The sequence below is a fragment of the Molothrus ater genome, chromosome 22 (assembly GCF_012460135.2).
Source record: "Molothrus ater isolate BHLD 08-10-18 breed brown headed cowbird chromosome 22, BPBGC_Mater_1.1, whole genome shotgun sequence".
Classification (NCBI taxonomy): domain Eukaryota; kingdom Metazoa; phylum Chordata; class Aves; order Passeriformes; family Icteridae; genus Molothrus; species Molothrus ater.
The window spans coordinates 3,861,596-3,885,347 of NC_050499.2; the positions used below are offsets into that span (position 1 = coordinate 3,861,596).

Genomic DNA, 23,752 nt, shown 5'->3' on the forward strand with positions numbered 1-23,752 from the left:
CTCAGTTCCTGCTGTTGCTGGCAGGCCCTGAATGTCCCCTCCCTCATTTTATTGCGCATTGAATTTGCCCCACAGGGCAGTGAGGGCAGTTTAAAGGATAAATACCAGTGCCTCAAAGAGGAACAGCCCCCTGCCCATGGGGGAGACCCTCTGCCTGCCCAGGGGATGGGTGTCCTGGGCTGGGAGGGTCTCTGGGCAGTGGGAAGGGGTCTCTGGGCAGTGGGAAGGGGTCTCTGGGCAGTGGGAAGGGGTCTCTGGCTGGCAGGGAGGGGTCTCTGGCTGGCAGGGAGGGGTCTCTGCCCAGGGTCCCTGCCTGAAGTCTCTCCAGGGTCTCCATGGGGAGTTTCTGCCCAGAGGATCTGTCTGGGGTCTCTCCCAGGATCTCTGTCACGGGTCCCTGTCCAGGGTATCAGTGCAGGTTCTCTCCTGGGGGGCTCTGTCGTGGGTCTCTCTGTGGGATCCCTGCCTAGGGTCCCTCTCCCAGGGGTCCCTGGCCATGGTCTCAGCCTGGGTTCTCTCCTGGGGCTCTCTCTCAGTCTGGGCTCTCTCCCAGTGCTTTCCATCCATGTTCTCTGTCCCAGCTGTCAGTCCCATCTCTCTATTCATGTTCTCAGTCCCATCTCTCTATCCATATTTTCTGTCCCAGCTCTCTGTCCATGTTCTCTATCCATGCTCTTTGTCCATGTTCTCTATCCATATTCTCTGTCCCAGCTCTCTAGTCCATGTTCTCTGTCCCAGCTCTGTCCATATTCTCTATCCATGTTCTCTATCCATATTCTCTGTCCCGTCTCTCTATCCATGTTCTCAGTCCCATCTCTCTCTCCATGTTCTCTATCCATATTCTCTGTTCCGTCTCTCTCTCCATGTTCTCTATCCATATTCTCAGTCCCGTCTCTCTATCCATGTTCTCAGTCCCATCTCTCTCTCCATGTTCTCTATCCATATTCTCTGTCCCGTCTCTCTATCCATGTTCTCAGTCCCATCTCTCTCTCCATGTTCTCTATCCATATTCTCTGTTCCGTCTCTCTATCCATATTCTCAGTCCCGTCTCTCTATCCATGTTCTCTCTCCATATTCCCTCTCCCCATTCTCTGTCCGTCTCTCCGTCCCCCTCAGGCCGTTCCCTCACGGCCGCGCCTCTCCCTCTCACGCCCCGCCCCCTCGGCCGCGCGCGCCCCTCCGGCAGCCAATGGGAGTCGGGGAGGCGGTCCGGCGGGGCGGGGCCAGTGGCGCGCGGGCGGCGGGCGGGGCGGGCGCGCTCTGGGTCGGCGCCCGGCGGGTGGGGGGGTTCGGGCCCGGAGGGCGCGGGGGGCTCCGGGCCGGGGTTCTGGGCTCCCGGGGCCCGGCCGCGCTCCCTCCGCCATGTGGCCGTGCGGGGGGCGGCGGCAGCGCCGCCTCGGGGGCGTCGCGCTGCTCCTCGTCGTGCTGTGGCTGCTGCTGCGCAGGTGAGACGCGGCGCGAGGTGGGGGGCGCGGGGGTCGCGCCCCGGGGGCGGCGGGGCCGGGCGTGAGGCGGGTGTCGGTGCCCGCCGGGCGCAGGCCCCGCCGCTGGCAGCGGGGCTGGCTGCGGGAGAACTGCGCATGGATGGAATCGGCGGCGCCGGTGCACGGGAGAACGGTTATTAACGTAATTAGCGTCCGTGCGTCCCGAGCGCTGCCGGGGAATTACCGGGCGGGAGCAGGCTCGGTAGAATCCCATCCTTTCCGATGGGAGACCTCCGCTGCCATCATTCCTGCAGCGGAACTGGAGCGTGGGAAGGAGCGCGGAATGAGCAAAGCTAAATATAAATGTAAATATAAATGTAAATATAAATATAAATATAAATATAAATATAAATATGCGCTGCACCTGATAGCCGCACCGTCCGTCACCGAAATATCGGCGGGGAAAGCCGCGCTGCCAGCGCCATAAATCAGCTCTGTGTTATAAATCAGCTCTGTGTTATAAATCAGCTCTGTGTTCGTTATAAATCAGTTCTGTGCCGACCTTGGGAGCCTTTGCATCACCGCAGCGCTGGTGGATGATGCGCTCCGCGAATCAATCGCTGCTCCGGCTCATCTCACCCAGCTCCGGGCTCCCAGGCGTTGTTTCCCTCTCTGCAGCCCCGGTCTGGCGCTGCCTGTCCCTGCTCCGTGTCCCCAGAGCGGTGTGGTACCCATGGGCCATGCCCACCTGTCCAGTCTAAACCTCTTCTCTTCCTTCTGCTGCTCCTGTTTCACCCTCCAGACCAGCAGCTCTACCCCACCAGTAGTATCAAGAAGTATTTTGAGGTTCTGGCTTGAATCCCACGTGGTTTAGATCACGTTCATTCTGGGGGTGATGTTCTTTCCCCGTGTTTGTGGCTTCCAGGTGTCAGAAACTCCTCAGTCCCTCCCAGTGGCATGCTGGAAAATACACATGGATATGTATGGAGATGTAATAGAGTTATTTATTGCCAGCTGGATTGTTTTATAACACCTTCTTAAAATCATAGTTGGAAGTAAACCTGATCCTCAGAGCTATGGAAAAAGCTTTAATAAATCTTTGCATAATTAGAAGCAAAATTCTTGCATAGCTGGCCTTGGATTTGTGCCACCTGGGTTCTTAGGGAGGATTATTGCAAACTGATACCTGATGGAGGCACAGCATCTGTCTCCTCTAGGAGTGTAGCCACAAATCCCTGTGTGCAGAACAAACCCCTGTGTGCAGAACAAGCAGTTTTACAGGATATTGCTGCTGCTACCTCAGCCTTGGTCTGTGAGCAGGGGGGCTGTGCAGGGCAGGGAGCTGGGGGCCAGGGCAGCTCAGAGCTTTCACTTTCCCCTGGCCAGAGGAAGCCCAGAATAAACAGCAAAGCCCTTGGAGGTCTCAGTGGAGCTTAGGGATCAGCAGCACAGTCCCTTGTCCTCTGAAGCACATCCTTCAGTATCAGCAAAGAAATTGTTGCCTTTTTTCCCCTGGTTTGGCTGTTTTCCACCAGCTTTTTCTCCCAGCTGCTCTGGATATGGGGTGGTTGAAGATCAAAGGTTGGTGTTCAATCAGAGAGGTTTTTCAAATCTCTCTTGCAGAGAGGACTTCAGCCATGTTTGTGTTTCACAGGTGTGAGCAGCATGGCTGTTTGGTTCACAAGTTATTTGGGATTCGGCTTTTCCATGTGCTCTATTTTGCACTTCACATTCCATCTTACAGAGGCTTATTCCATCTTACTGGCCTAACTCATGCAATCCAACTTCAGAGTCTCTGCTCTGGGGTTGGTTGGTAATGGAATGGTTGTTTTGGGGTTTTTCTGCAAAAGAGACTTCCCTGAGGCAGAGATGAAATCACAGAATCGTGGAATGTTATAATTTGGGTTGGATATTAAGGATATTAAGGATATTAAAGATGACCCAGTCCCACCCCTGCCATAGGCAGGGACACTTCCAGTATCCCAGATTGCTCCCAGCCCCATCCAGCCTGACTGGAACACTCCTAGGGATGGCTGCTGAGGTTGACAAAGAAAGCCAGGAACCTTTAACAAAGGGAAAAAAAAAAAAAAAAAGACTATTTGCAACCTGTTCTGTCATTATAGAAGTGAGAAAAAAAGTCTTCTGGGAGCTGTAAATTGCTCTCAGGAGGAAGCACAGAGCCCAGGTACACTTTAAACTCTGGCAATCCAGCTCAGGGTAACAGGATCGAGCTCTGCTGAGTCACAGAAATGTTTCTTCCTGAGGTGACTTGAACAGATCCTAATGAGAAATGTGGGTTTCAGGATATCTAGGATAACGTGTTGAAAATATTGGGAGACTGGGAGCTTCCTTCCAGCCCTTCTTGGGGAGAAAAAACAATGGAGATGGGGAGTTTTAAAGTAGGAAACTTGATGGGAATGTGCCAGGTTAGTTGTGCCTGGGATTAAGAAGATGAGCTTAAGTGATTAGTTTATTTTTATCTGGCTGTGTGTGCCTCCTGAGCACAGCCTTCATTCTGGCACCACTCAGCAGCACTTCTGTGTGCAGGGGGAATTTGGGGCTCTACCTAGCTAAGAAACAACTTGGAAACTCTTTTCCAACATAATCTTTAAAAATTGGAGTTTTGCAGCTCCAGACCCCTTTGAGTTTTCCACCTCTGGAAAACAGAAGTAGATGTAGCTGCTGGTTTGGTTTGCTGTGAAAAACGCCACTAACTCGTTTTTAAATTTTTAAAAGTTTAATAGTAATAAAATGGTTACAAAAATAGTAATATAATTAGAGTAATAATAATAATTTGGACAATTTGGATTAGGACAATATGAGACAATAGAAACAAAGAGTTACAGACAGTCTGGGTAGCTTTTTCTGGGCAACATAAGCCTGAAAAAGGCCCCACGTTAACAGAGGATTAACCCTTAAAAGCAACAGCCTGTTGCATATTCATACACCTCATCCACGGTGCTTAAATTCCATTCAAACACAGGATTCTGTCTGGGCAGTGTCAGCTTCTTCCTCTGAATCCTGACAGCTCTTCAGGGCTGAGCAAGGAGGAAGAAGTTTGTTTCTTCGGATAATGGGGCAATAAATTCTCTTTCTCTGAAAGATTTGGGTGTCCTGTGGCTGCTATCTCAGTGCGAGTCCTTTCTTTTAAAAAAAGTATCTTACATAGCATAGTTTCTATTTTAACATTATGTTATAACCTAAAACTATATTTAACGCACTACTAAAAAAATTAATACAGCATCACTTTCGCAAAAAGCCAATCATAAAATATGCATTTTTCACATTTGCCAAAGTCACAATCTGTAATTTAGCAGCACAGAGGAGCAATCTGTAATTTAGCAGCACAGTGGCCATGGGGTGTCCTGTTTGGGGCTTGAGAACCCTTTCCCCTGCTGCTGAAATTCATCACAATTCCTTGGGAGCAGTGCTGCCATTTCCCAGCCTCGTGCCATCCTTCTCTGGCTGTTTCTCATGCAGATGAGCACGTTGGGTCCTGTTCTGACCCAGGCACGCTTTAAATGTGGCAGATTTGTGGTTTGTACTCATTTCTCCTATCTGAGCTGCACTATCATCAGGAGCTGTTGTTATCACCCCACATTCTGACACAGCAGAGTCTCCTTGCTCAGCTCTGTTGCTGGGATGTTGGAATGTGCTCCCTGTTGATGGAGTGACCAAATTATCCTTTGTTTCCTTAAAAAGGAAATAAAGCCCAAAAGTTTCTGGTGATCGTGTTCGCAGGGGTCCCAGGGTGAGGGGAAAGACAAGGATCTGACTCCATGTTTAGAAGGCTTGATTTATTATTTTATGATATATATTATATTATTAAAACTATACTAAAATAATAGAAGAAAAGATTTCATCAGAAGGCTGGCTAAGAATAGAAAAAGAAAGAATGATAACAAAGGCTTGTGACTGACCGAGCCAGCTGGGCTGTGATTGGCCATTAATTAGAAACAACCACATGAGCCCAATCCCAGATGCACCTGTTGCATTCCACAGCAGCAGATAACCATTGGTTGCATTTTGTTCCTGAGGCCTCTCAGCTTCTCAGGAGGAAAAATGCTAAAACAAGGATTTTTCATAAAACATAAAATGTGTCTGTGACAGTTTCACTCCTCAATTAGGTAAAAAGACACCTCATAGGACCTGGGGGAGGGACTTCACCTCAAACTTATGGATTGCACAGGAGCTAAAAAGTCCTGTCTAAGCAATTTACTAAAAAAAAGAAGAAAACACAGGAACTAATTGCTTTTGTGAGGTGTTTTACCAGGAGCAAGACCCTCTTGCATCTGGCTCGATTTTTCTCTGTAAAGAGTTTTGTTATTTTGCCTTTTATCAAAACTTTTCTGTTTCCAGCACTACCACAAAAGCCATCCTGCTGATTTTATGCCTTCTAAAGTAGCTGAGCTATCTTAGGTGTAATAAAAATCTCCAAGAGCTTATAAGACCTGGTAGGAGGAGACCATGTATCACTGGGAATGGCTGGACAATCTGTGAGTCTCTTTGTCTGGAGGCACTGAATATCTAACCTGGCTTCCTTTTCCAGGTATTACCCCTGCCTGCTGCTGGCTGTTTCAGAGCCCTGTGAGAATGCTGTGCTACTCAGGTACCCTCTGAGCTTGTCAGCCAGCCCTGCAGTGCCCTGCAAGCCTTAGTTCAGCTCCTTTAGTCCCCCTGGCCTGTCAGAGGACAGACAGGCTGTGGTTAGCAATCCCTGTAAGCCACAAGCTCTGAGCATCCTCACCCTCTGCTAACAACTGCTTCTCACATAGCCTAGGCAGCAGCTGGGGCCTTAGGTGTTCCTCTCCTCTCTCCCTGTGATTTTCTCCCAACTGTGCTGGTCATTGCTGCTTTCTGGAGCTGGGAATTCATTGCTCACATCTGGCTCTGATAAGGAACAAGCTGCCATTGTCTGACCCTCTGTTCGTGGGGTGGGCTGAGGGAGGCAGTGACACTGCTTTGGTAAAAACAGACACTGTTCTTGTTGGTGAGATGGGGTTTTGGTTCAGCCAAAGAGAGCTGGGAGCCTGCAAGGCCGTGAGTAGTGCAGGAGCTGACCCCAGAGGAGCTGTGACAGCAGGAGGGCTCACCCTGGTAAGTGCTGAGGAGCTGCTGGCCCCGTGCCTCTGGTTCTTCTGGCAAATAACATTTTCAGGATGAACATAAACAGTGATGTGAGCAGAGGTAAGTTTGTGGTGACGGCTGATTTAGTCTCTCCTGGGTGATGAATATAATCCAGGGGGTTCATTAAACTGAGGAAAAGGTTCTCTGTTCACAGGGAACAGGTGAGAGGGTTTTATTTTTTCCATGCTTTGAGTTGGAAGATGCCAGAGTCCCCAAGACATTTGGGATGGCAGTGATGGATGCAGCTGATGTTGGAACATGGGTCTGGAAATCAGCCATGTGCCCTCCTACTGCAAAGGGAGATGTTGAATTCCATAGGTTAGGGAAGTGTTTGTGAGTATTGTGAGTGAAAACTTGCCCATCCATGATTTCAGCAAATGAGTTTCATGCTCTGTGCCTGAGCAGTGTCAGTTGTAGAGTGTGGCACAGTGGCTAGGGGGTTCAGGGGGGAAGCAGCCAGTGAAATGGATTTAAAACTATATTTAAGAAGATCTCCCAACTGGCTTAGAGCCTTCTGAACCATCTCTGTGCTCTGTAGGAACAAGAGTGTGGCTTGCTTGAGAAGCAGGAAGGTCAGAGCTGGTCTCAAGCTGCACCAAGGGAATTACAGGTTGGATATCAGGAAAAAGTTTTTTCAGAAAGGGTGATAAAGTTCTGGAATGTTCTGTCCAGGGAGGTGGTGGAGTCACCATCCCTGGGTGTGTTTGACAAAGCCTGGATGTGGCACTGGGTGCCAGGGTTGAGTTGAGGGATTTGGGCTGGGTTGGACTCAATGATCTTGAAGGTCTCTTCCTGTTGCAGAGAGAGGGAGAAAAAGGGCCAGGAGAGGTTTGGTCTCCCTGGCACAGCTTAACAGGGAGATTCAAAATGGGCATGGAGTAAGGCTTGGGCCAATGGGATTACAGATCCATGGTACTTCAGGGGAGGGTCACAGGCTTGGAATAAACCCTACATTTTTGAGAGGTGAGACAGAGCATACCATTTAACTCAAATGTAACACCACATCTCCCAACCTCGTGATTCTGTGCCGGGCAAGGTGCAATGAGTGGGACACATTCCTCCCCCAGGACTGTCTGCTCACCCATCTCCTTTTCTCTTGCAGGTTTAACTGGAGCGAGCTGACCCCTCTGGGGCTGTGGGGGAGGACCCATGGCCTGCAGACAGAGAACTCCGAGTTCCTGCTGGAAGGGATGCCCTTCCGCATCCTGGGGGGCTCCATGCACTACTTCAGAGTGCCCCGCGAGTACTGGGAGGATCGCATGCTCAAAATGAGAGCCTGTGGCCTCAACACCCTCACCACGTGAGTGCCCTCCCTGCCCAGCCTCTGCACTGTGCTGGTGCTCACAGGGGTCCCAGCATGAGGGAAGAGACAAGAATGGTGACTCCATGTTTTCCAGAAGGCTGATTTATTGTTTTATGATATATATTATATTAAAACTATACTAAAAGAATAGAAGAAAGGATTTCATCAGAAGGCTGGCTAAGAATAGAAAAAGAATGGTAACAAAGGCTTGTGACTGACTGAGACAGTCTGGACAGATGGGCTGTGATTGGCCATTAATTAGAAACAACCACATGAGACCAGTCACAGATCCACCTGTTGCATTCCACAGCAGCAGATTATTGGAATAATAACAATAATATTGTTATTATTTTTATATTATTGTTATATTATTGTTATTATTCCACAGATTATTGGAATAATAACAATAATATTGTTATTATTATTATATTATTGTTATTATTCCACAGATTATTGGAATAATAACAATAATATTGTTATTATTGTTATTATTGTTATATTATTGCTATTACTCCACAGATTATTGGAATAATAACAATAATATTGTTATTACTGTTATTGTCATATTATTGTTACTATTCCACAGATTATTGGAATAATAACAATAATATTGTTATTATTGTTATATTATTGTTATATTATGGTTATTTTTCCACAGATTATTGGAATAACAACAATAATATTGTTATTATTGTTATTATTGTTATTATTGTTATATTATTGTGATTATTCCACAGATTATTGGAATAATAACAATAATATTGTTATTATTGTTATATTATTGTTATTATTCCACAGATTATTGGAATAATAACAATAATATTGTTGTTATTATTCCAATAATCTGTGGAATAATAATAATATTGTTATTATTCCACAGATTATTGTTGAATAATAACAATATTATTCCACAATAATCATTGTTTACATTTTGTTCCTGAGGCCTCTCAGCTTCTCAGGAGGAAAAATCCTAAGGAAAGAATTTTTCATCAAACATGTCTGTGACAGGCCATAAGGATGTATTTCCATGCTCCTTACTGTGGGAAAAGTGTTGGGGAAGATGGAGCAGGAAAGCCTTGTAAATATGATTGCCTGGCAGAAGATTTTGAGAATATGGAAACTATAAGCGAGATTGAAATGAAAGCAAGCTTTGAGATCCCTCAGTTACTGAACAACTGGAAAACAATGGTGTGGCTGCTGAAGGTGATCCCCTTTTGATGGAACAACACCCTCTGCTTGCAGACAGGCCCAAGGGGCAGAGCAGACCCTACAGCTTGGCAGAAGGGGCCAAAGAGGAGTTTGTAGGGTTTAAAATGTAACACAGGATGGTGATGTAATGTGGTTTAGCTCTCCTTAAAAGGTTAAATATAAAGTTTGTACACAAACAGAGATAATGGCAAGCAAGTGGTTTTCAGAGCCCTGGATGAAGGGGACACAGAGGTTCTGGGGGTCTGAGCAGGCTGCAGGCTTGGCCTTGCTTTCCAAGGCTTGGTGGGGAAAGAGCTTGTTTAAAATCCTAAATGCTGTAGGACTTGTGTCTTGTACTAGATTGGTTAGTGAAAATTAGAATATTCAGCAGAGAAGAAGATTTATGGTATTGTAACGGGAACTTTGCTCTCTTTTTTCCTCTTGTTTTATTCTTCTCTCTCCCTCTTTGGGGCTCCTCTCTCAGTCCTGCTCTCAGCTGTGCCTGGCAGCTCCCAGCAGGGCCCTGCACCCAGGCCCTTTGCAATAAATGCAATTTCCATGACCTGGCTTCAGAGATCTCTCGTCTCCATCCATCCCAACTGTCCTACCCTCTGTGGCTCCTACAGAAAAGAATGGTGGGGCCTCAGTTTTTCTCTGAGTATGCCAGAGCTCACCTTCACCTGCTCTGCCTTTCAGGTACGTGCCGTGGAACCTGCACGAAAAGGAAAGAGGCAAGTTTGACTTCAGTAAAAACCTGGACCTGAGGTATGTGGCACAGACAGCTCTGTTCTGAAATACTCCTCTTTGGAGGGGAGGGGGGGTGTGGTGTTTGGGTGAAGATGTCATTTCCAGATGTGCCTTGATCAGGCAGTGGGGACTCCTTCCTTCCCCTTCCTCATCCTTCTGAAGTTCTGGGAACTTAATCAATTTAGCACCAATTTGTAATCTTTGCTGGGATCCCCAGAATGAGGGAAGAGATTAATCTGACTCCATGTTCTCAGAAGGCTGATTTATTATTTATATTATACTATATTAAAAGAATGCCATACTAAAACTATACTAAAAGAGTACAGAAAAAGGATACAGACAGAAGGCTTAATGAGCTGGATGGTGATTGGTCATGAAATAAAAACAATTCACATTAAACCAGTCAAACATGCACCTGTTGGTAAACAATGTCCAAACACATTCCAAAGCAGCAAAACAGGGAGAAGCCAATCAGATAATTATTGTTTTCATTTTTCTCTGAGGCTTCTCAACTTCCCAAGAGAAGAAATGCTGGTGAAGGGATTTTTCAGAAAATATCACAGTGACACCAGTCCTGTGTGGTTACTTCATCATGCAATTCCCTTCTGCTTTGCTACCTAAATTCAATGGGTTTGGAGTATTAGGGGTGGGGGTTCTGCAGACAATAATTCCTCTCTCTGGATCCCCAGGGCCTTCCTTTCCCTGGCAGCTAAAAATGGGCTGTGGGTGATTCTGCGCCCTGGACCTTACATCTGCTCAGAGTGGGACCTCGGGGGTCTGCCCAGGTGAGTGTGGAAATTGTTCACTGCAGGGAAACATCAGGGACAAACAAATCCCAAGCTCCTGATCACAACATCAGGGACAAACAAATCCCAGACTCCCAATTGTGGTGGTGTTCACAGGGGTCCCGGGCCGAGGGAAGAGATGAGAATCTTGACTCCATGTTTCAGAAGGCTGATTTATTATTTTATGATATATATTATATTAAAAGAAAATTATATACTAAAATTATACTAAAGAATAGAAGAAAGGATTTCATCAGAAGGGAGCAAGGAAAGGAATGAATGATAATAAAATCTTGTGACTGCTCACAGCCTCGACACAGGTGGCTGTCATTGGTCATCAAGTAAAAACAATTTCACATGCTGGGTAAGCAATTCTCCAAATCATATTTCAAAGCAGCAAAACATGGAGAAGTTGAAACTTCCAGCTTCTCAGGAGAAAAGATCCTAATGAAAAGATTTTTCATAAAATATGTCTGTGACACACGATCACATAGTCAAGGCTCCTTCAAAGGAATTGCTTTGGAATGCCTGGCTGCTTGATGGGGATATTTATTTTCTGTGTTCCCAAAACAGAAATTATCTCATTATCTTATGGAGCTCTTCTAATTTTGTTTTTGAGTGTTAAAATAATAATAATTGTTTTATGGTATAATGGTTACAGCAAGAAAATAGAATTAGAGGAACCCATCTTGCTGTTGCACCTTGACTCTGCATAACATGGACAGGATTTGCAGCTTGGTGTAAGAATTTCCTCCATCTCAGCTCCATTTTAAAAGTCCTACTAGAAATCTGCATTATATGGCTGGCAGTGATGAAACCCCAGCCTCCTGTGGTGTTTTCCCCTGAGGAGGCTCTGGGAGCCCTGGGACATTCCTGGTTCCTGAGTGGAGCCAGTGCCAGGTTACCACGTTTTCCTTACTGCACACAGCACAAACCTCAGTGCAGATTACTTGGGGATTATTTTTTTAACTTTTCACTTTTCACCTGCCTTTGGCATCAGAGTTGAGGTGTCAGGGACTTACTCCTGAGAGCAGAGCTCTTCATGACCAGAGCCAGAAGCCACCTCCACATTGGATTATGAGAAGTGCATCTGTTGTCAGTTGTTGTCACATCACCCATGTGGTTTTTTAATCAGACACATAAAAAATTCTAATAAAGGGCAACAGTACTATTCTCATTTTCCAGCTAAAGAGGACATGATTTTTTTTAAGTCCACAAAGCCACATTTAGCAAAGAGTTGAATATTCAGATCTTTGAAAGGATATTAGTTAAGGCCTCATTTTGCTGAGAAAAGGAAAATACAGGCTCATTCCCCTTAAATTGTTACAGCACTATATTGTTCTGCTCTTCAACAAATTGCCCTTTTTGCTGTTAACTCCAAACAAACCCAGCCTTGTAAATCAGCAGTAGAAACAGTGGGAACAATGACAGCAATCTTTTATTTGAGAAAGGGTTGGGATTTTTTGAGGGAGCACTTGGTTGCAGAGTGCCCTCGGGAATGCAGGGAATTCACTTTGGAGTGATAAGATTAAGCCTTGAAATATTATTGGAAGAGGTGATGAAATGAGTTTGGGCCTGAAATGCAAAACAAAAAGAAGAGGAGGAGATTGGGAATTGGAGCCTGGATTTATTTCCAAGTGAGAGATGGACACGAGGTGGGTGGGACACGGTGTCACTGTGGGCTCCGCCAGGTGACACTGATGATCCCTGCCCAGGTGGGACTTGATGCCAGTGGCTGGAACACCTCTGCATGACTGGACAGGGCTGTCTAACACATCTCTTCTGCTGCTGTTCCCCAGCTGGCTGCTGCAGGACCCCGAGATGCAGCTGAGGACGACCTACAAGGGCTTCACGGAGGCTGTGGACGCCTACTTTGACCGCCTGATGCGCGTGGTTGTCCCTTTCCAGGCAAGCACCATCCTGTCCCTGTCCCTGGGAGTGGCTGCACAGGGCACTGGGGGCTCTGTGTGACAGCAGAGGGTCAGGCAATAACCAAAAACTGCCACAAAAATGCACCAGGAATCAGCACAGGCTGTTTTCTCTGTCACTGTGGGGGCATGGGAGGGTGGAGCTGAGTCCTTCTGATGCTGGTGCATCTTTCCTGCCAGCTAATGGGATTTTTGCTAGTTAGAAATCAAGTGAACACCTTCTTTCTCCCTTTTTTTTGTCCCCCACAGTACAAGAAAGGAGGTCCCATCATTGCAGTGCAGGTGGAGAATGCTCCCACTGTGTCAGTGCTCAGGAATGCTCCCACTCTGTGGGAGCATGGGAGGGTGGAGCTGAGTCCTTCTGATGCTGGTGCATCTTTCCTGCCAGCTAATGGGATTTTTGCTAGTTAGAAATCAAGTGAACACCTTCTTTCTCCCTTTTTTTTGTCCCCCACAGTACAAGAAAGGAGGTCCCATCATTGCAGTGCAGGTGGAGAATGAATATGGTTCCTATGCCAAAGACCCAAACTACATGAACTATGTCAAAATGGTAATGGTGGCACTTTTACTTGTTTCTGTGTTAATCTCTCCCATAAATCTCCTTCCCTACAGTGTTTTCTTTTTTCTGTGTAACTTTTGAGTGTGGTTTGAGAGACTGTTGAAAGCACCAGCTGCATTTTCCTTGGATGTTTCCTCCAGGAGTGGAAGAGTTGGCACATGAGCCTCTGAGTGTTGATAAATCTGTGTTCTTATATCTCCCAGAGAAGAGGGAGATAGTGAGCTGGGAGTGTCTGTCCTGCACAGCCTGCCTTGAAGCAGCTCTCACCTGCAGGTCCTTTTTTGCCTCTCCTAGATATATTTGATAAAGGTTTCCCTTTGTTGGCTTTCCTGGCAGGAAAGTTGATGGGAACAAGTCAGCAGCACTCTCCTAAACCTGTGTAATCTGCAGCTCAGCATCAGGGAGCTTAATTTGCCTAATGCCTCCCTTAGCCCTGTCAGAAAGGGATTGAACTGTGCCCTGGCTGCTCTGAGTCGGTGATGAGGAGCTGGCCCATGCCCAGGGAGGCTGGATTATCCTGGTGGATCTCCCAGCACTCTGACCCAGTGCAGGGCAGGCAGATAGTGAGATCTGCAGTGTGCCTCACAGGGTTTGTTGTTTCATTTCTTCTCACTGAATGCTTAAAGGTATTGCTGCACATCAGGGGGGTCACCCATGCAGGCTTGCTCTTCTGCTACAGGATGATGGGATCCTTCTGGAGCCTTTTGGGTAGCCCAGCTGCACCCTGAGGCTCACCCTCAGGGTTATTAGAGTAGATAGCTTTATTTTTAGTTATTAGGGTAGATAGTTTTAGACTTTGATTGTGTTTAGGGTGAGGAAGACAGTTGCAGTTATTACAGTGTATAGATAGAAGTTGAGGAGTGTAAGCTTAGGGTTGTAGATGATAATGATTGCTATTCAGCCTAGGTGGGAGATGGAAGAAAAAGCTAGGATTGTTTGGATTTGTGTTTGGTTGAGTCCTATTCATCCTCCCAGGGCTGCTGAGAGGACAGCCAGGGTGGTGAGGAGTGTAGGGTTTAATGAGGGTGACACCCTGAGGCTCAGGTTGTGCCATTGCTCAGGGTGTCCAGAGGCTTTTCAAACAAACCAGTCCATGGCAGGAATGCTCCTCTCCTTAGGGCTGCACCAACTCCAGCTTGTGCTGTGGTTTAGCTCTCCTTACAAGGTCAAATATAAAGTTTGTACACAAACAAATTAGAGATAATGGCAAGCAGGTGGTTTTCAGAGCCCTGGATGAAGGGGACACAGAGGTTCTGGGGGTCTGAGCTGGCTGCAGGCTTGGCCTTGCTTTCCTTGGTGAGGAGAGTTTGTGCTGTTTCAGACTTGTCAGGACACATCTCCCTGCCAGGCCTGTGGGTGTATTTTTGCAGTGCTGTTTCATCATATTCTGGGATTGGGTGCAATTTGCATCTGAGGCAGTGCAGAATAGTGGTTAGAGATGGAAATGTTGGAAAGCAGGATTTGCAGGGCTTTGTTTTTGGTTGGAGTGGGATCTGATGTGAGGTGGGGCTCTGAGTTTTTGTTCTGGTTTGTGGCAAGGTGATTAATTCACATCTAGCATCTCTGACCAAGTTGCAGCTTCCTGGAATTAATAAACTCATTACAAAACACCCACAGCTCACACAAAAACTCAACTCCCTGTGCTTACCTCACTTTTTGGGTACCTTTGCCTTCCTAAAAGTGAAAGGATTTATTGACATGGCCCTTCCCACACAGACCTGAGCTTCTATTCCTGCTTCTCTGCTGCACTCTGGGAGGCACTGAATGTGTGGGAGCTCTGCTGTTCCTCTGTTTTGCATTTACACTCAAAAGGAGGGGAAGAAACTCAGCATTAGTGCAGTGCTCAAAGAATTACCTTGGTAAAATTGGCTAGAAATTCCAGCTCCCTCAGCAGCTGAATTTTGTCTGAATCCAGCTTCTGTTCAGGTATAAATTTGGTGGGGATGGGTTGAAGAAGTGCCCAGCTTGTCCTGGCTCTGGGCTGGGTTTGTCTGTAGGCTCTGTGTTGCAAGGTTTCATGCCCAGGTCTGCTCTTAGTGCAGGCAGGGACAATAAGCAAAGGGTTTTATCCCATGTCACAATTAGTGATTTGGACTGAAGGGACTGAAGCCTTGCTCTCAGAGCTCCTGGGAGCTGCAGGAGTGACTTCCAATGGAGGAACAGTGAAATGAGTGGTTAATTAAGGCACTGTTCTGTTCAGGACCAGCTGCAAGAGAGCAATCCTGATGGGAGGATCTTGTGTGTGCAGGTGGATTTTAAAACCTTGGACTGCTGATTCCTCTAGAGCTGTAATATTGAGGAACCACTAAATTCATTGATTTTTGAAAAACATCTGTGCCTGAGCTGTCCTGTGAAGGTGTTCTGTGCAAAATCAGCTCTTCCCTCTTTCCAGCTCCCACTGTCAGGCATTTGGGAAGCCTGAGCTGATTTTCCTTTCCTCCTTCCACCTGAATCCCTCTCCTGATGAAAGCAGTGAAGCTGTTTACTGCCTTGATCTCAGAAGCTATAATCCTGAAGTTGGATGCATCAGTGAGAAACCAATCCAGCTTTCTAAGACAAAATAAGATTTTCCAGTGGTCTTTAAGCTGGGAAAAGTAGGCAGGGAGGCTTCAGGAGGAATGGGAGATGTCACAGGGATAATATTTATTACAAGGCACTGCCAGTTGCAGGCTGTGCCCACAGAAGGGATGCTGGAGTGCTTTAATACCCTGAGAAATGCTAAATTCTGTTAACACAATGGCTTTTGCTCTTTTTAACCCAGGCCCTGTTAAACAGAGGGATTGTGGAGCTGCTGATGACCTCAGACAACAAGAATGGGCTGTCCTTTGGCTTGGTGGAAGGAGGTGAGTGCTTCTAGAGCTGAGGGAGGAAAACAGGACTTGAATTCACCCTTTGCACCCCCTGAGTCCTGTTTGTGGCAGGAGGGACCCCTTGGCTGGATGGTGCAGCCAGGACAACCCAGACCCCTCCCAGAAAGGTTTAGAATTATTTATTTTCCACATAGTGCAACACTGTGGGAAGGGATGGGCATCTGTACTTCCCACTGAGTCAAGAGATGGCAGCACCCAGCATTTCTTAATGTTTCACCTGACTACAAGGCTGAAAATGCTACTTATTGCTTCATTTCAATAGATACTAAACAAGTTCCTCAGCAATTACTAGCAGTAGTAACTCATTCCTAAGGTAAAAGCTTTGCAGTTAAAAAGAGAAGGAAAAAAAGGTCCATTAAAACCTTGATTCTGAGTTTTACATTTAAGCAGTAGATGTAGCAATAGTTTGTGGGGCAGCATTATCTTCTGAGCAAGCTTATTTTGGGGTGTAAAACCTTAGGTGGGGAAAGGAGGGTGTCAGATGTGTAGAATGCAGAAGGATGCCCATTTTCCCTTTTATAAAGTATAATTCTAATAAGTTTTTTAAATGTTGCTTAGCACCCTCCTCCTTTTTCCTGGGAAGAAATGGAGGTGCAGCTGCTTGAGTTTCACTGAGCCCTAAATCTGACTGTTTGGGGCACTGATTCCCAGAATTTGGGGTAATTTCAGCTGGGATTTACTCTGTGCTTGGCCTCTGCTCTCTCCTGTGTTCCTGCCAATTGCCTGGGGTGTTATTGCTCCCCAAATTTAGTATTTGCAGGGTACAGCCTTTGAGTGCTCCTGTTATCACTCAGTCATAAATAATGTTAAATTTCCAATCTCAGGCATGGAGATGATTAAAGGGAAAAACTTCCCCCTCCTTTTTTCCCTCCTTTTGCTTTTCCATGTCAGAATGAGAGGGATAAATTCATTTACTGAGTCATGGGCCTTCAGCAGCACGGTGAAAAATTCCTTTGGATGTTTTTGGGTGTGCAGCAGTTTTCAGCTGTGACCACACAGAGTCACTGTCTGCCTGCCACACACACACAGAGCTGTCAGGAGGAGGAGAAAGGAGAAATCCCTGCCTTGGCCTCATCTCCTGAGGGAGGGAATGTTGGCAGCTCCTCCTTGTCTGGAGTGTCCTGTTCTGCTGGGAGCTCTTTGATCCCAGTTTGCCTCTGGTTGTCACAACAATCTGTGAGAGCCAGGGTGTCACTGATCACAGAATAACAGAATTTAGAGAATTCATGGAATGACCAGGTTGGAGGAGACTTTCAAGACCATCGAGTCCAACCCAGCCCCAACACCCCAACTCAACCCTGGCACCCAGTGCCACATCCAGGCTTTGTCAAACACACCCAGGGATGGGGACTCCACCACCTCCCTGGGCAGAACATTCCAGAACTTTATCACCCTTGCTGGAAAAATCTTCTTCCTGCTATCTACCCTGTATTTCCCTTGTGCAGCTCGAGGCTGTGTGCTCTGGTTGTGTCAGCTCCTGGAGAAAGAGCCCAGCCCCAGCTGAGCACAGGCACCTTTCAGGAGCTGTGCAGTGATGGGGGCAGCCCTGAGTCTCCTTTTCTCCAGGCTGAGCACCCCCAGCTCCCTCAGGGGTTCCTCTCTGGGTTTGTGTTCCCAGCCCCTCTCCAGCCTCGCTGTCCCCTCTGGATGTGCAGGTATAGATATCAGATATAGATACAGATATATAAGATAACTTGAATGCAGGTCCTCCATCAGTCTTAAATTTATGTACCAGACAGCATCACTCTGTCCAGCTACTCCTGGGTCCATTCAGGGCTTGCAGAGGGACAATGAACTGAAAGTGTCACCCAGTCTGTAATTGATGCCATTGGCAAATTCAGAGCTCAGTGTCCCAAGGTCCTTCCCAGGCTGAGGGCCCAGAGCTGGGCCCAGCACTCGAGGTGTGCCCTCAGCAGTGCCCAGGGCAGGGCACAGTGAGCTCCCTGCTCCTGCTGGCCACCCCATTCCTGCCCCAGGCCAGGAGTTTGGCCTCCTTGGCCCCCAGGGCACTCTGCTGGCTCCTGTCCAGCTGCTGCCCACCAGGTCCCTTTGTGCTGGGCACTGCCCAGCCACACCATCCCCATGGCATTGCAGGGGCTGTTGTGGCCAAAATGCAGGACTGGGCACTTGGACTTTAATTAAACTTCATCTTGTTAGACTGAAGTTACTGCAGAGCCTGAGGATGGGCAGAAGCACAGAGAATTCCTCCAGTTGCAGTTAATTCTCTGTGGCTCTCCTGTGCTGTGGCTGCTCTCACTCACCCCCACAGACATGACAGGCTGTGGGATATTGCCTGGGAAGGGATTCCTGCAGCTAAAGCCTGGGAGAGCACTGTGCCATCCACACAGGCCTTGGTAATAAATTTGCCTTTATGTGGTGCCTTTTAAGTGAGGATCTCCAAGTGCTTTACAGGCTGTAATTAGAGCTGGTGACACCCCAGGAGCTGCTCTGATGCTCTCTCTCTCTGATATCTCTGCACATTAGAGCTGAAAGATGGCCTGGGAGGATTCCACTCTGTGCTGTGGTTCACTTGGATTCTGCACACCAGTGCAGGCTTTGATGGGAGTTTCTGAGCAGGTTGTTTTGGGGGTTCAGGAGGTGTTTTGGGGGTTCAGGAGGTGTTGCAGTTCCCTCCTGCTGGCCTGAGGAGATGATCCCCTGGACATTTTGGATGAGTGTAAATTAATACATTTTTCCTTTCCCACTAGCACTGGCCACTGTTAACTTTCAGAAGCTGGAGCCTGGACTGCTGAAATACCTTGACACAGTGCAGGTGAGCTGCAGAAACACTTTGCTCATCCACGTTTCCCAGCACTGGAAGTGAAGCTGATAACTCTGTTTGGGATTTGTCTGTTGGTTTGGGGCTTCCTTCTCACGAGGCCAAATCCTCCTGGATTTAGGGAAGCAGGATTTAAGTGTCCTGTTGTCCTTCTAAAAGGGATTTTCACCCAGCTGTGCCCTGTGTTTAGCTGGTGGGGGTTAGACTTGTTCAAGTGATACCCAGAGCATCCCAGTGCACAATTATCAAACCTCTCTCTTGAATTTCCATCATTTTTTTCCCAAACTCTTTCACCCTGGTGCTGTGGGTGCTCTTTGCTGGTGTGCTGCAGCTGTGGCTGTGCACCTCCAGGGCCTCATTCAGATTTATGAGGTTTTACTGTGTCACTTGAGCATTTTTAACCCCTCTGTTCTATCAGAGGTTTGCCTCAGGGAGGGAGTTAATTAATTAATGAGCTCTTGATGTGAACAGTGTCCTGATTGTGATGAGGGAGTGGTGAGGGAATGGCAGGTTTTGGGCTCAGTGACAGGTTATCTCTGTTTTTACACCCTCTGTCCTCTTTCCCTGTGCTCTGCTTGCAGCAGATGAAGGATGTGAGCAGCTGGGATCTGCCCCAGCCCTGATCAATTCTCTGCTCACCTTTTGGCTGTGGAGGGGAGCCCTGCTGGCATGCTGGATGTTCAATCCTACAGCTTGCATTTGTTTTCTTTTCCTCTGCTGGCCAAAGAGGCTCTGCTGGAAGTGCTTGCACCTCCTTTAGGTCTGCCAGAATTGCCCAAACCTTGCAAATGAGCAGAAGGTGGCACCTTCCCCACCACACGTGGCCCCAAAGGAGCAGCTCCTCCTTTGCCACACCAATAATGAGATAGGAAATGTTTCTAGGGGTTATGAAGCTGTTTTATCTTCTCCTTGTTATGGGTTTTTGTTCCAGAAGGTGATAAAATCCCTTCTTTGCCTGGTTCACTGGGGATGGATTGATTAAATGCATTTCCAGGGATGTTTCGATGATTGCAGGCAGTTGTTTTCTCCTAATGAAACACGAGTTTCTTTAATGCCACTTACCTCAGCCAATTCCTGTGGCATTAAACAAAACCCCTGTCACAAAACTGCCTGGAATTAAAGCCCAGGAGGCTGGAGGGGCAGCCAGGCTGAGCACACATTGCCCTGCCCATGCCATGGGGACAGGAGGGATCCTGCAGGGCCTCAGGGAGCTGCCAGGCACTGACAAATGGGAAGCAATTGCTCTGTGTGCAGAGCCTTTAATGAAGACCTAATTCCTGCAAATTCTTCCCTGCCAGCACCATATGCAGCATTAAAAAGGCATTAAAGCAGCTCAGGTCTGCTGCTGTACCTTGGCAAGCTCTGGCTGCCCTGCACCTGCAAGCTCTCAGCTGGCAGTGGCGTGGCAGATAAGCAGACATTTATAAATGTGTGTTTTTAGCAAGAACTAAACACTGACAGTTGGTTTGTCCCTTTGCTACAGCTCTGCCAAACAGCAGCATCCAGAAATGTTTGACAGCACCTGGCTGTGTGCTCTGTGCTTTGTGACTAGCAGAGGAACAAAGCTCTGCTTGCCTGTTCTGGGCATTGCTGGCCCACAGCTCCTTGTTCAGAGCTCCTTAGGTGCCTTTTTGGCTGTGCCAGTTGAGAAGAAAATACTCCTGTAAAACCATGGCACCACACTGTCACCCTGTTCTTCTGAGCCTTCTGATGTTTGCATTCTTGTAATGGAGTTTCTCACACACTTTTATGTAAATAATTAAAATAGTTATTGTTTTTACATTCCTCTCTGGAGGAGGAGAAATTTGATAGACTGTTGGTTTGTCCAGTGTCATTGGAGAGGTGACAATGTCATTCTCCAATCCATCCACTGGCACTTTTGAAAATCTATAAATATTGGAGTCAGGAAATAAACTCCTCCTTGTCCTCCTTGTCCTCCTTGTCCTCCTTGTCCTCCTTGTCCTCCTTGTCCTCCTTGTCCTCCTTGTCCTCCTTGTCCTCCTTGTCCTCCTTGTCCTCCTTGTCCTCCTTGTCCTCCTTGTCCTCCTTGTCCTCCTTGTCCTCCTTGTCCTCCTTGTCCTCCTTGTCCTCCTTGTCCTCCTTGTCCTCCTTCTCCTCCTTGTCCTCCTTCTCCTCCTTCTCCTCCTTCTCCTCCTTCTCCTCCTTCTCCTCCTTCTCCTCCTTCTCCTCCTTCTCCTCCTTCTCCTCCTTGTCCTCCTTGTCCTCCTTGTCCTCCTTGTCCTCCTTGTCCTCCTTGTCCTCCTTGTCCTCCTTGTCCTCCTTGTCCTCCTTGTCCTCCTTGTCCTCCTTGTCCTCCTTGTCCTCCTTCTCCTCCTTCTCCTCCTTCTCCTCCTTCTCCTCCTTCTCCTCCTTCTCCTCCTTCTCCTCCTTCTCCTCCTTCTCCTCCTTCTCCTCCTTCTCCTCCTTCTCCTCCTTCTCCTCCTTCTCCTCCTTCTCCTCCTTCTCCTCCTTCTCCTCCTTCTCCTCCTTCTCCTCCTTCTCCTCCTTCTCCTCCTTCTCCTCCTTCTCCTCCTTCTCCTCCTTCTCCTCCTTCTCCTCCTTCTCCTCCTTCTCCTCCTTCTCCTCCTTCTCCTCCTTCTCCTCCTTCTCCTCCTTCTCCTCCTTCTCTTTTCCCCTTCTCCCTCTCCCTTTCCTCCTTTTCTCCTCCTCCTTCCTCTTCTCATCCTCCCTCTTTTTCTTCTTCTGTTTCAACAATGCTGCTCCCGAACAAAGGGGTGGCTGCAGGCCTGTCCTGGATCCATGTGAACTCTGTTTTTCTCTTGACAGAAAGACCAGCCTAAGATGGTGATGGAGTACTGGACTGGCTGGTTTGATAACTGGGGAGGCCCTCACTATGTCTTTGATGCAGATGGTGAGCACCAAACGCTCTTCTTGTAGAACATTTTGTAGTGAATTTCAGCCCCTTGGGAGTGCAGCCCTTTCTCCCAGGTTAAAAGCTCATTTGGAAGGCTACTACTAAAAAAACAAACCCCCAGGGCATCTAAAGAGCAGTGAAAGCAGAGCTGTACAGGACTGGTTTAACAACTTTCATCCTCCTGCAATTGTCTTTGTAATTGGGTCATTAGTCTGGCTGAGGAGTCCTTGCAACTCTTCTTCTTCAAAGCAAAATTCTTGCTGGAGGCCATGAGCTTTACCCCTTTTTCACCTGGAGAAGAGGATTAAATATTAAATATTTAATACATTCAAATAATTAAGTTAACAACAACGACAACAACAACAACAACAACAACAACAACTATTAATAATAATAATAATAATAATAATAATAATAATAATAATAATAATAATAATAAATTTAGTATTTAAATGCATCAGTAGATGTGTTGCCACTTCCTGAGGGCAAATCACAACACAAATCACTGTAATTGGGCAGGAGTTACCAGAACGTTTCTGATTTGAATTCCTGGCCCAGTTTTGTGTCCGTGGCCTCCCTGGCACTGCAAAAAAATCTCTTTTTTTTTACAGAGATGGTGAATACTGTAGAAAGCATCCTCAAAACAGGAGCATCCATCAACCTCTACATGTTCCATGGAGGCACCAACTTTGGCTTCATGAGCGGGGCTCTGGAAGCTGATGAGTACAAGTCAGATGTCACCAGTTATGGTGAGTTTGTTTTGCCTGTGCAGCTCTGCCTGCCCTGGGCTGCTGACAGTGACCAGCCACGCTCAGAAGTGGTCAGCACAACCACTTTGTCCTGAGAGATGAGGTAGGACACAGCCCAGAAGTAAATTCCTGTCTAAAAGGGAGCTTACATGAGTGATTCTAATTCCCAGCCATTCCAGGAAGTGGGGGATTCCCTTATTCTGAATTTTAAACAGAGCTGTCACAGATGATGAACTGATGTCTCTTTTTTCTAGGGAGAGATGATGATCCAAAACACCATTTTTTAATTTTACAAAGTCAAATTTTACTGTAAATCTCTTTTCATCCCAACAGCCCCTGGTGAAAATGGTTAATTGTTGACTTTATCCTGTGTGAAATTCTGGATACGTGCAAATTAGATCTCTGAAAGTGTGAATGGCTCTTCTCTAATTTAAGGAATTTTGTGGCTGTTTAGTGATGTTCCCTCAGATTAAAGTGTACAGATTTCCATTCTGCAGACAATGCCATGAAAATTGTGCCTGGGGCTTTTATTTCTTGCATGAAGCCATCCCAGAGCTGCTTTATAGTTTTTTATGGTTTTTTTTAAAATGTTTTTAAAACATGTGCTGCTGTTCTGCTTTTCCAGATTATGATGCTGTGCTGACAGAGGCTGGGGACTACACATCCAAATTCTTCAAGCTGAGACAACTCTTCAGCATGGTCATTGGTAATCACCAACCCAGGAGTCTCAGCACTGTTCAGTCAGAGAATGATTGAAACTGGGGATGGATTGGGAATGATTGAAACTGGGGATGGATTGGGAATGATTGAAACTGGGGATGGATTGGGAATGATTGAAACTGGGGATGGATTGGGAATGATTGAAACTGGGGATGGATTGGGAATGATTGAAACTGGGGATGGATTGGGAATGATTGAAACTGGGGATGGATTGGGAATGATTGAAACTGGCCCTTCTGGGGCTCTGCTTGGTTGGGAATTACTGAAACTGGCCCTGCTGGGGCTTTCCTTGGATGGGAATTACTGAAACTGGCCCTGCTGGGGCTTTCCTTGGATGGGAATTATTGAAACTGGGGATGGATTGGGAATTATTGACACTGACCTTTCTGGAGCTCTGCTTGGTTGGGAATTATTGACACTGACCCTTCTGGGGCTCTCCTTGGATGGGAGTTATTGACACTGACCTTTCTGGAGCTCTGCTTGATTATGAATTAAGGATGGGAGGACAAAGAAGGTCTGGGAGGGAGGTATCTTGAATTTGTTGTCTGAAGTCATTGTTCCATCTTTGTTTTTGCACCCCAGGCCAGCCCCTTCCTCTGCCTCCCATGATTGAGAGCAAGGCCTCCTATGGTGCCATCCTCTTGCACCAGTACATCTCTCTGTGGGATGTGCTGCCAGCACTTCTGCAGGTACTGACA

At 47.0% G+C, this 23,752-nt stretch overlaps 1 protein-coding gene across 2 annotated transcripts in view; it reads left to right on the forward strand.

The window, feature by feature from the left end:
• Window positions 1-1,325: 1,325 nt before the first annotated feature.
• The window catches only part of LOC118695708 (beta-galactosidase-1-like protein 2), a 33,694-nt gene continuing 11,267 nt past the window's right edge, over window positions 1,326-23,752 (forward strand). For both annotated transcript variants that reach the window (XM_036397442.2, XM_036397443.2), the window contains exons 1-12: window positions 1,326-1,445; window positions 7,654-7,851; window positions 9,739-9,807; window positions 10,479-10,574; window positions 12,374-12,482; window positions 12,960-13,052; window positions 15,823-15,904; window positions 18,640-18,704; window positions 21,498-21,582; window positions 22,197-22,334; window positions 22,960-23,040; window positions 23,637-23,743. In XM_036397442.2, coding sequence (XP_036253335.1) covers window positions 1,363-1,445; window positions 7,654-7,851; window positions 9,739-9,807; window positions 10,479-10,574; window positions 12,374-12,482; window positions 12,960-13,052; window positions 15,823-15,904; window positions 18,640-18,704; window positions 21,498-21,582; window positions 22,197-22,334; window positions 22,960-23,040; window positions 23,637-23,743 — 1,206 coding nt within the window. In that variant the 5' untranslated portion in view covers window positions 1,326-1,362. The remainder of the gene's footprint in view (window positions 1,446-7,653; window positions 7,852-9,738; window positions 9,808-10,478; window positions 10,575-12,373; window positions 12,483-12,959; window positions 13,053-15,822; window positions 15,905-18,639; window positions 18,705-21,497; window positions 21,583-22,196; window positions 22,335-22,959; window positions 23,041-23,636; window positions 23,744-23,752) is intronic.